Source organism: Ictalurus furcatus, chromosome 12, assembly GCF_023375685.1.
Source record: "Ictalurus furcatus strain D&B chromosome 12, Billie_1.0, whole genome shotgun sequence".
Taxonomy (NCBI): Eukaryota; Metazoa; Chordata; class Actinopteri; order Siluriformes; family Ictaluridae; genus Ictalurus; species Ictalurus furcatus.
In genome coordinates, this window is record NC_071266.1 from 26,480,959 (window position 1) to 26,493,458 (window position 12,500).

General features: G+C 46.3%; 1 protein-coding gene across 2 annotated transcripts in view; it reads right to left on the bottom strand.

The window, feature by feature from the left end:
• The window catches only part of LOC128616350 (myosin-9-like), a 48,261-nt gene that overhangs the window by 24,520 nt on the left and 11,241 nt on the right, over window positions 1–12,500 (bottom strand). For both annotated transcript variants that reach the window (XM_053638956.1, XM_053638955.1), the window contains exons 2-5: window positions 2,442–2,773; window positions 879–1,035; window positions 616–643; window positions 418–511 (exon numbers count right to left, since the gene is read on the bottom strand). In XM_053638956.1, the coding sequence (XP_053494931.1) occupies window positions 418–511; window positions 616–643; window positions 879–1,035; window positions 2,442–2,768 (606 nt within the window). In that variant the 5' untranslated portion in view covers window positions 2,769–2,773. The remainder of the gene's footprint in view (window positions 1–417; window positions 512–615; window positions 644–878; window positions 1,036–2,441; window positions 2,774–12,500) is intronic.

Below are 12,500 nucleotides of genomic sequence, written 5' to 3' on the forward strand. Positions count from 1 at the left end.
GGAGAGAGTTAGACAGAGAAACAGTCAGGGAGACAGGCAGACAGAGAGTGAGACTCAGACAGACAGAGTGAGAGAGTCAGACAGACAGTCAGACAGAGACAGTCAGAGAGAGAGAGAGAGCGAGTCAGACAGACAGACAGAGAGTCAGACAGACAGAGAGTCAGACAGAGAGTCAGACAGAGAGTCAGACAGAGAGTCAGACAGAGAGTCAGACAGAGAGAGTGAGAGAGTCAGACAGACAGTCAGACAGAGACAGTCAGAGAGAGAGAGAGAGCGAGTCAGACAGACAGACAGAGAGTCAGACAGAGAGTCAGACAGACAGAGAGTCAGACAGAGAGTCAGACAGAGAGTCAGACAGACAGAGAGTCAGACAGAGAGTCAGACAGACAGAGAGTCAGACAGACAGAGAGATCTAACCTGGTCTTTCTTGGTCTTGTGAGAAGAAGCCACATGGGCCAGATACTGAATGACCTTCTTGGTGTTCTCTGTTTTCCCAGCTCCAGACTCGCCCCTGATCACACACACACACACACACACACACACACACACACGGTATTGAATTGTGTACATTCTGCAGCAAAGCTGTGGCTGTGGGTGCTGAGGCGTCTCACTCACGTGCACAGGATGGACTGATCCTCACGGTCTGGAAGAGAAGAAGAAGAAGGTGGTTAGCTTTGTGTTTCAGTGTGACTGTATCTACTCTACACAAGCCTCGCTAACAGGAAGTGCTCACCCCACACACAGGAAGCAGGATATTTTGGACGTCTCAGAAGGCTAACATCCCGAGAACACGTCGGGGGAGTGTGTGTGTGTGTGTGTGTGTGTGTGTGTGTGTGTGTGTGTGAGAGAGAGAGTGAAAGCGCGCGCTACACACTCACCCTGCATCATGCTCCTGTACGCTGTGTCTGTGATGGCGTAGATGTGCGGCGGCATCTCATGCCTCTTCTTTCCCTTGTACATTTCCACAATCTCCTCCGAGTAGATGGGCAGGTTCTTATAGGGGTTGATCACCACGCAGAACAGCCCGGAGTACGTCTACACACACACACACACACACACACCTGTAGAACTATCTTCAGGAATCATGAGAAGATACTCATGTCATATCACCCCACCCCCGCCTCTAACCCCTCTACGTTTACTTCGAAGCATGATCTTAATTATTCTAACAATGCTATAATCCTACACTTAATCTACAAAATTGTGAAATGGTTAAAACCTTTTTTAAAATATATTTTCTTTTTACTTTTCAATTTTCATATTCCATACATTTAATTTTTAAATAAAAATGTAAAAAAAAAATCGAATAAATAAAATATTATATATATATATTTATTTTTTTCCCTCTTACTTATTTTTCAGAATGAAATATTAAATCGTTCCTATAGAAGGATGACGCACTCACAACCCGGGGGTTGAGACGACGTCCTGCAGGAGGAAGTGCAGAACGCCATGACTGAACCAAATGCTCACGGTTCCACATGGAGCACGGAATAAAGGACCGAGGTGCACCGCTACACAGTGCTCCGGTTCTCCTTCTCCCATCCTTGTCAGTTTGATTTGGTAAACCGGAGCGTGTCTGGAGAGCCGGGGGGGGGTGGAGTGACGGGGGGGGGGGGGGGGATTGTGAAGAGTGACCGGGGCGGAGCAGCGACAGACCAGGAGCCCGGGATCATGACCCGTTTATTATAACTATGCTCAACATCTCATGATCTCACTGTGTACAGCCTAAAAACCAGGAGTGGGGTATGTTTGCGGCCTGGAACCTCTCACACACACTCTCTCTCTCACACACACACACTCCTTTTTCGCTCTCCGTCTCTGTAGAGATGTTTCTCCTCCTCCTCCCTGCTCTATATTGTTCCCTGGAGTTTCCTGTTTACTGCTGAACTCTAAACATGGAGAACACATCCTCCCTCCCACAGAGAGAGTGTGTGTGTGTGTGTGGTCAGTTAGAAGCGTTCTGGGATGGGTGATTAGGACAGTGTGCAGGGAGACGCAGGACTGGATGGAGTCCAGGCAACCACGAGCTGATCCGATACACGGCTAATCTCTTCCAGCAGCTGCACACGCTCTCTAACTTCATCTCTCTTTCTCTCTCTCTTTCTCTCTCTCACACACACACACACACACACACACACACACCCCTCATTCTCTCTCCATCCAGAAAACTGTCTGCTGCAGCAAGAACAAATGATTTCAGAGTCTAAGCCCTGAGTATCACCCCCCTGTAGTCGGTGCTATTGGGTGGCCAGGTTAGATCGTTTAGGATAAACGGCGCGTGGCGTTGCTTAAGCACGGCGTTTTTTCTTTCAGCGCGGGAAAAATAAAATGCTCTGTATATCGTGTTTAAATTCCCGTGACCGCCGAGTGAGGTATCTTCCATCTTCAGCTCCGCTGATTAAAAACACCTCACAGCGTGGAGGATATAACGGACTTACGTAGATGAGGCCGGAGTAGTAGCGCTCCTTCAGGTTGTGCAGCACGGACGCTTCGTTCAGGCACGTGAGCTCGGCCATGTCCTCCACCTTGTTGAACTTGGGCGGGTTCATCTTCTGGACGTCGTCCTTGTTGATGCGGATCTTCTTGCCCGTGTCGGCGAGCTCCACCACCACCTCGTCGCCGTGCTCCTCCCTGAGCGAGCCGGCCTCGAAGCCCAGCCGCTCCGACGGAACCCAGACCAGCTTCTTGGAGGCCCAGTCGGCCTGCGCCAGCGGGTTGTTCACGACCGAGCGGTCCACGTACAGGTACTTATCTGCAGCCGACATGGTTGCTGAGGGGAAACCAGATCAAGAAAGATGAAGTTAGACAAAGGGCTAGAAGAACCAGGGCAGCTTGAACCGTTATTACATTTAGAAATGCATAGAAATATATCAGAATGAAGACAACACAAAACTGTGCCCAAAAAATAAATAAATAAATAAAATCTCCATATAGAATCTGTATCTTCTAGAAGTCAAAGAGAAGCATCGTAACGATCAACGCCGATTCTCACAGCTGTGGAGAAACATCAGTGCTGTCCGGGTTTATTTTTAACGCATCACTGTGCACACTGAAAGCTCGTGCAGCCTCGCCCTCGATAATAACCCGGTGAAAGAGACCGAGACGCTCCACCGACACACGCCGTGCACGCCCGTCCCAAACCCCCCGCGGAAATCACACACATCGCAGCTCAGAACACGGACCTCGGGGTAATATTGCTCGAATCGGCGTGAGGAAGGAGTCGATAACGTCCTGATTAAGTGCCTTAGTCTGGATGTCGAGGGACTACACCGCAGCGGCAGCACGCAAGGCTCGATGCACGCTGGTAAAACCAGCTCTACGGGTTAGAGCGTTACAAAAAAAAACAACACGCCACGGAGTACTCTGAAGTGACCTCGTCTCTCATTGGATAATATTAATGCCAGGGTGAAAGGTGGAGAGATGTTGGTCCGACTCCAAAACGTTTGCAACATCTCTTTCTGGGAAAAACACAAAAGCCTGTAAAACGTTAGATCTTACACAGGACTTCAGGAATGCACAGTTCAGGATGTGTGTGTGTGGGGAAGGGTTTGCTTGCTCTCCGACCAATCAGAGTCCTTTTCTGGTCTCCGATCAGGGACCAGACTCGTTCCTCTGGGAGAAGGCTCTCTCTCTCTCTCTCCTTTTGTCATTTGGATAAATTGCCTTGTTGATCGCACGCGTGCCAAAACGACTTTTAAACAATCCCGGCCTCTTTTCAAGCAGCGTGTCGGCGCACCCGCAGGCGTGAAAGCGAGATCGGGTGCTGGATGGAACCGTACGCGATTGAACAGTGCGCTCAGGACAACGCTGCGCCGACACACTCGTCACCTCGGGAGCAGAAACGTGGTTAGAACGACCTCGTCGCTACAAGCCCTGACACGACCCAGAAGGCCTCTCTGCCTTTCCCATGCTCGAGTGTTCCTTCCTGAGAAGCGCTAACCGAGGCAGAGGTGACTCGACAGGTTTTCAGCAGGAACGGAGGCTCTTTGAGAAAAGCCTGCGGCTTTCAAAAAAGGAAAGCGATTACGACCCGAGCCGAGCTCCGGCTTTCACTCCTCACGCCATCAGCATTCCCGCTCGGCATGAGGCTAACACACTCCTGCTGCTACAAACACGCTAAAGCTAGCACAAACAGCAGCTGGTTTCTTTCAGCAAAGCCTGCTACACGTTCAGCTAGAATGTGAAAAATCCCCAAGTGAAGGGAGAGAAATCTTTACTTTAAGTACCTAGTGGTTTCGTGAGCTTTTATCACTGTTTCAAGACAACATTTGTAACGGATTATAAATAAATAAGTAAATAAATAAATAATTGACTGCCTTTTAGGCCACATATTAGCCCTGAAGCTATGAGCAACATCCGACTGAACGACAACGCAGGTTTCTATCCTGGTTTAATCCGGACAGGAGATTCTGTTCCTTCCTCCCTAATTTTTAACTTTACCTCAGATCTGATCAATAATGTGATTATCGTGTTTAGTAATCTGATTATCGACCAACTTCTGAGGGGTTTTTTTTGTCTATAACGAGAGTCGCTTCGCCTCAAGTAGCAACGCTGCTAGTTGAACCATCATTCCCAGGAGCGCTACTATCGCTACCAGCATCTTTCTAACATACTGTACACAGTCTACGTTTTTATTCGAGTTATATATCGTGATGGGTTGAAGCCTGAGTGACTCGAGGAGTTTTTATGGTTGCAGACTGTGCATAATGCTATGCAAATGAAAGCTGTAGTAACTCCTGTAATCAGCCGTCAGAACAATCCAGTTAACCTGCAAGCTGTAAATCATCTTTCAGCCCGGACCTAGCTCGGGACTACGGAGTCATGTTGGAGCGTGCATGTGCGTGTGTGTGTGTGTGAGAAAATACAATCCAAACGGAGATGTTCACCATATCGCATGAACACACACACACACACAAACACACCAAGAGCCAAGACAGCAGGACTTTTCTTCTCACGACACCCTCCTCCCCAGACACACACACAGAGTCTCTAAACACTGACCCCCACAGCTGACTCCCATCACCACTCTTCCTGTATTCCAAGTTTGTGGAGCCCTAAAATTAGCCCCCCCCACTTTCCTCCGACAGCCCCTCTCCTCAACCGCTGAAATGATAAACTCTCCGTTTATTCCGACTGCCAGGGTCACATTCCGGTCATACTCTCGCCTTATCAAGAGAGAAGAGATAAACAACAGTTCCTCGCTTGTTTTCGAACCTCTCTCACGTCTGCCCATCGTGACCCCGCTTCTCTCACCATCAACCACTACGTTTACACGGACAGCGGTGATCTAATTATTGATCTTATTCTGAATAAGACGTATAGTCTTCTGATTAAGGTGTTTACATGAGTCGCTTTTAGAATATTCCTTTCATGTTCCTGTGTTACAAGTTATAGAACATGGATGGATTAACGTCACACGTCATTACGTCCCCACGTCACACCTTCAGAATTTCACGTATCAGCATACAGTTGGTCTTCGTTATGGAACCGTATACAGTTTTGGGTGTTTCATTTTTAATTTTACGAAAGCTTCAAGTGCGGTTAATTATTTGTCATGCTGTACGTGCAAATAGACGACTGCTTGAAGCCGCGGACTGCGTCCCAAACCGCGTACTTGCCGTCTATATAGTATACAGATACACATGTATTTCTCCTACTACATAGCAGGCAAGTACGTGGTTTGGGACGCAGCCGTGCTCTCTTGTTTACCGTAAAACGGTTGATCACTGCCGTGTGTGTACGTGTCCTGTCTCACAACGCGGTGAAAACTCACACAACGTTAATGGTGTGATTAAGGTGTGTACATGTCTGTAACGCACGTCGATAATGCGACTAAAACAGGAATACTCCACACGTCTTATTCCATCTGTGTTCACTTCGAGTATGACTTTAATCAGATTAAGGTCATCAATAATCTCTGTTTACGTGCTAGTTTCTTAATCAGAGTATCGTCTTAATCGGGTTCATATCGGATTATCGTTGTCCGTGTAAACTTCCTGAATGGAAATCGGGGTTGAGCTCAAAGCTAATAAGACGGAATTTTTAACAAAAGGTCTTTGAGCGGATTATATTGGACGCAAGCAGTGGTTGTAAGAAAATCACACAATGGTATGAAGAAGAAGAAGAAGAAGAAGAACAGTCATGTCAGTTGATCACACGATCTCGATTTCATCTGCTGATGTTTTCCCTGCACCACATCACCAGCGACTGAGGATATGGAAACATAGCCGTGGGTGTAGTAAACACGAACCAGGTGGAGATTATTTCCCCAAAACGCCTTTGAAGAAGAAGCTACAAGTAGACAGAGTGAGAGCACACTGTCTCACACACACTATTACACAACAGGACAGACGACAGAACCGTACGGTCTGTTGGGGGGTTGGAATGAAAACGTGTTCCTTCTTGTAGCAGGAAACTGTGTACACGTGTGTATAATAGTTTTGCTCCCCGTCACTCTCTTTATTCCGTCGACGAGACCTCATGATATAACGCACTGCTCCTGATCTTCAACCCAAAGCACGTGCTCTCTGAGCGCACTGCCCTCTGACCGGTCCGGTCTACAACGAGCTAACGAGTCGGCTGGATCAGGACCCGGACACTTCACAGAAGAATGCTAACATTGCTAACGGTGACTAAAGTGTAACAGCTGGCACGATCCGCTTACCAGAACCTTACATTCGCCATTAGTGTCAGGAGGATGTGATGCACAAGTGCTGCCTTTAAATACCCAGTTCCATGATGAACTCGTGGCTCGGGGACTCGAGGGAGCTGTTTAGCTACAAATGAAACGTATAACCCTACACCATCCCCAACCCCCCCCTCACACCTTATGTTCTCTTTCTCTCAGTCGAGACAAGATTTCCGCTCAAAGTTTTCAGTTCTGCTCTCGAGTCACGAGGCTAACGCTACTAACGCCTCAGTTTAAATCAGTCCCACTGGGAGACTCCCATGAGAATCACCGCTTCACTAATTTTAGCGGTCCATTTCTCCACCATCTCAAGTACTGGTGGACTACATCCGAGAGGAAACGCTACAGCCCACAAGTCTGAGACGGCGAACAACGACGTGCGGGTTCCGCAATGCTAAACCTCTTGCTAAAGGCGACAGGAGCTTCAAACTCCACCCCCCCCCCACTGACTCACCTCCTTTCCCAATTTAAAACAACAATCCACTAGTGTTTGTTTTTCGTTTTGTTTTTAATTAAACTGTAAATTTCCGGATCACCACTTTGAAGTCGTAGAACTACAAACAATTAGAGAAAGCATACCGGAACGCTAAAACGGCCGTGAAGATCTAAAACTGTACAGCTACTAGAACGTTATAGAAACGCTCCCTCTACTTGTGCGAAGTCCTCGTGAGAACTTCTAGATGGACGTATACACAGTTTGAGAGGAATTGCCAGAACTCAGAACGTGAGAAAGGACTCGCGATGGAGAGAACTTTCCAGAACGTTGTTAACTAAAAGACCTAAACCTCCCGAACTGTACAGCCATCGGAACCTTCTGGAGAACTCCCTTCAGTCGGGTTACGTTCCAAACTTCTACAATTACAGAGAACACTCCAGAACGTCTCGGAGGTTTTTACGACTATAGATACTAGATGGGACAGAGGGGAAAATTCCAGAACGTCGCCGAATCTGGTGGGAAATTCCCCTCGAGTCGTTCCACAAGTGTCCAGAACATTCTCGACCTCCGGACTCCCTGAGCGCTCCAAAGTTCTTCCTTGAGGAACAAGGAAGTCGTCAGATACGAGCCAATCTGGAAACCGGTTGGGTCAAATGGGTCATTATTTTTATTATTTTTTTTAATCAGATGGGAGTGGCACATCAAACAAAACTACACACACCCACACCCACACACACACACACACACACACACACACACACACACACACCTCTCAGGCCAAATACAGAACAGTTCATGCAGACTGCAGTGCGAGAGGTAATAAAAACAGCTATAAGCTCTAACCTGGAATCGTATAATCTCCGGGTTCAGATGGACGGGTGGGGGATAAGGTGGTGCAATAAAGTAAAACGGCACACCTTTTTTTATTTTAAAGAGAGGTCAAAGGACACTTTTAGAACCAAGCTCTGGTCTGATCTACAGAGTTGATGTAGCTACAGTACACTCTGCATAACGACAAGACACTGCAGGCCTTCATACACGATTTCCAGATTTATTTTCCACACAGACCCGACCTACATACCATTACATATACTCCAGATCGGACCCGTATCCGATCCCCGCCGCAAAATATATACCTGGTGCTACCCCCAGTAGCTGCCCGGCAGTTTTTCCTAAGGTTTTATCCCAGCACAGATAGCAAACACAAACGGATTTATTTCAGCCTCCAGGATTCACGCGTGTCGCCGCATAACGATGAACGACTAGGGCGGGGCGACATGACAAAAAGACATATCACGGTACTCGACGGCGGTCCTACGATACGCACCACGATATATAATCTAGCTAACAAAAAGTCCGCAGAACAGTAGTAAAATAAACAAACAAACGGTTAAACTGACTTTGATGACGCTTTTATTTTTTTGTTCACGTTTACAAAAGATCAAGGGTTTTGTTTTTTTTTACGTTTTCTGAATCCTGTCAAATCAACAGCATCCGTTCAGTACCACTTCATTTGTACTTATTAAAAACACACAGAAACGTCATCATACCAACGATAATTCTGAAAAATGTATCGTGTTATCATGTATCACCATACGGATATTAAACCGATATATCGCCCCGTCCTATTAACGATCACAATAACTTCAGGATTAACAGCGGGGGAAAACCACACACGTCACATCATCACGTATCCGACACGTGTCGAATTTTAGGGCCTCGTTGGAGCGCGGCCCGTATCGGACGTGGAAGAAACCGGGACCAAGTCGTTCACACGTATGCGACGAGATCTTTGGAAAACAAGGTAAAAGTGTCCGGAGAGGCAGGAAGAGAGTGTCCTGTCCTCACACAGTCATGACACAGTTAAATCAGTCACACTGGAGGACTCCTGGGAGCCGCACGGCTAATTTTAGCCGTCCATTTCTCCTCTGACAGAATACTGAACTAAATCGGAGAGGAAACGCTACACGATCGTGAACGCCCTCGATAGAACAGCAGAGATCCTGAGCTTTTCTAACGTGAACACGTCCCCCTCCCCCACATCCCCCCGTGAATATACCCTGAGGAATCAGATAACATGACTGATTGTAGCCTGACGCACACATTAGCGCTGAAGCGGAGTGCCGGACGGCGTCGTTTCATATCCAGGACTCCGGCGCGGTTGCCGAGAGACGGCCAGTGACCCGTGACCACCTTCTGCTCTCAGAGGAACAGCAGTAGCAGAAGGAAGGCCAGGTATTTCACCGCTCTGATTAAAACCACTTGATCATGAAAAGCCTGACTTCACTCCCTCACACGTTCCTGGGCTTTTTGTTGTTTTTTTTGTTCCCTTCTCCTCCTCCGATCCACGCTGCGTTCATTCCATTCCAGTCCAGCGCGCCTCTCTCTCTCTCTCTCTCTCTCTCTCTCTCTCTCAAAAAAAAGGCAATAAAGCTGATGGATGGATCGTGGACTGGAGTGGAGAGGACTATAAAAGGCCAAATATGAGCATCGGTGCAGAAAAGAGGGCCGAGCAGCTGTGGGAATGACGTCTCGCTCCGACGCTGGGGGTTAAAAAGTGCTTTCTTTAAAATATCACTTTTTTTCCCTTAACTTTTTCTCTCTTTAGGGTTTTTCTCCTCCCCTTTTTCTCTCTCTTGAGGGTTTTTCTCCTCCCCTTTTTCTCTCTTGAGGGTTTTTCTCCTCCCCCTTTTCTCTCTTGAGGGTTTTTCTCCTCCCCCTTTTTCTCTCTTGAGGGTTTTTCTCCTCCCCCTTTTTCTCTAGGGTTTTTTTTCCTCCCCTTTTTCTTTCGGGGTTTTTTCCCTCCCCCTTTTCTCTCTTTAGGGTTTTTCCTCCTCCCCTTTTTCTTTCTTTAGGGTTTTCCTCCTCCCCTTTTTCTTTCTTTAGGATTTTTTCCCCTCCCCTTTGTCTTTCTTTAGGGTTTTTTCCTCCCCTTTTTCTTTCTTTAGGATTTTTTCCCCTCCCCTTTGTCTTTCTTTAGGGTTTTTTCCTCCCCTTTTCTTTCTTTAGGATTTTTTTCCCTCCCCTTTGTCTTTCTTTAGGGTTTTTTCCTCCCCTTTTCTTTTTTTCTTTAGGGTTTTTTCCTCCCCTTTTCTTTTTTTCTTTAGGGTTTTTTTCCACTGATATTATAGTCACTGAAGGAGAGAGTCTACCCGTCACTACTAGTCAACAACACTACCTGCATCTCTAACGTCCTCCACAGATTTCATATCCAAACCTGAAGTAGGCGTGGCTTAAAAACAGCTTTGTTTTTTTTTTAAAAACAAAAACAAACTAGCTCTAAGGAACCCTGAGGGAAAATCCCCAGATGCAGAAACGCCAGCAGTGTCAGCCTGGTGTGTCGATTCAGTTCCTCATCACCCCAGAGATTTCTGGTAATCCCGCTCACACAGCTTCGTTTGTTTTTTTCTATCCGCTCGCGACACTTTTACAATAAACAAATAAACACAAACACTATCCAAAAAAAATTTAAAGAAAAAAAAAAAAGTCACAGGAATATTTAAGATGTCTCACACTCTAACTAAACGCATATCATTTACAGCTAGCTTTATTTAGTTTTTTGTTTTTTTACATCTATTTTAGAATTACATTAAAAATAAACAAGCAGGTGTCCTAGAAGGGATGGAACATTAATAGTTCATGTGCAGAGTTCACAAAGCCTGTATGTTATACATATCCTACACAGTGAGCGGATACAGTAGATGGAAGGGGTTTCAGATCAGAAATCACATCAGAAATGTGAAATAAAGCTAAAGCGACCAAGACCAAATTATCCCTCCACCTCCTCATGATGTAGTATTGTTAATCTTCTTCTTATTATTTCTTTTTGCCGACAGTGATTCTTCTCACCTGTGTTAATTCGGCATCACGGCTACGGCTCACGAACACTCGACCACCTTTACCAATTCTCGCTTAAATCGCTTTAATCTTATCGTCCAATCGGAACGCAGTGGTTCATTCGCAGTGGGTGTCAGTGTGGCGACTGCGGCTCCTCACCCTGACACCTGAACACTGCCCTCGTTTAACCACATACACACTTCCCCTCCCTCTCTCTCTCTCTCTCTCTCTCTCACTCTCTCTCAACACACACACACACACACACACACACACACACACACACACACTCCATCCTGTACCACTGATGGTCAGATAGAGCAGGACACGGTGGCAGATGAGCACACAGAGGACATCCTGCTTCGCCGAACAGAGCCGTGAAGCTGTCGAGCACGCGAGAGGTTCATAAAAGGATAAAAAGGAAGTGACAGACAGAGAAAGCTATTTTGTCGTTTGCAAATTTTGGTGCAGGAGGGGAAAAAAAAAAAGAAAAAAAAAAAAAAAAAAGAATGTAACGTCTTCCTGAGGAGACTTAAAACCAGGCTATGAACGGAGGCTGAACGAGACACGACGCCAGTCCTTCAGCGTAGAAGCACCGATACGACGAGAGGAACAGGACAGCTGTGTGAGGCATAATCCTCATCGGGCAGAAAGCCTCCGTCAGGCCTGTGTGTGTGTGTGTATGCATGCAAATAATGACACAAATTCACTACACATTTCACTATTACACTACAGAATTGCATTTCTAAATAACCGTTTTTTTCCTCAAATATAAAAAGTTCAAAAGCCACACCACATAATAATAATAATAATAATAATAATAATAATAATAATAATAATAATACTCTCACGATATCCACATTAACGTTTAAATAAATAAAGTTTTTATCAAAGTGTGCAGTTGATTAGATGTTAAATTTGAGTCCAATCTAAAGTGATTAATATTACATGAGCAGTTTCCCGTCCTGGTGAAACGCTTTTCTGTATAAAAGGCAACACTTCTGTTCCGCTGGCAGTTTGTTAGCAACGTTGTCACCGTCATAAACCCCGTGTTGTGTAGAAACGTCTGAGAATCATACGAGGATTCTGCCACATCTGTAACGTAGATAAGGTTTATAGCTTCCTTATCTACATTACATTACTTTAACCCTTTAACCCCTGCGGAGGGCTTTAAGAGCAGCAGGGGTCACGTGCATATAAAACCCCCCGTTCACGTCCAGACAGGTAGCGTCTGGTTCAATAGTGTTTGCACAGATAAAGCTGGTCCAACAGTAATACAGCAGCCCGAGGGCTCGTGAAGACACAGCGTCAGTGTCTGTATTAGAGGCCTTGGTTTCTCCCTCTCTCTCTTTTTTTTTTTTAATGGCTGGGAAAGAATGCAGGCCGAGTGGTTTTTCATTCGCCTTTTCACTCGTCTCTGCGGTGCCACGTCTCGGCACGTCTGAGCCCCACCTCGCAGGCACGAACGCACACCTACCCATTCTGTCGTTTCAGGGTCAGACCACTGCGACGTAAACAAGCGTATAATTAAATCCACGA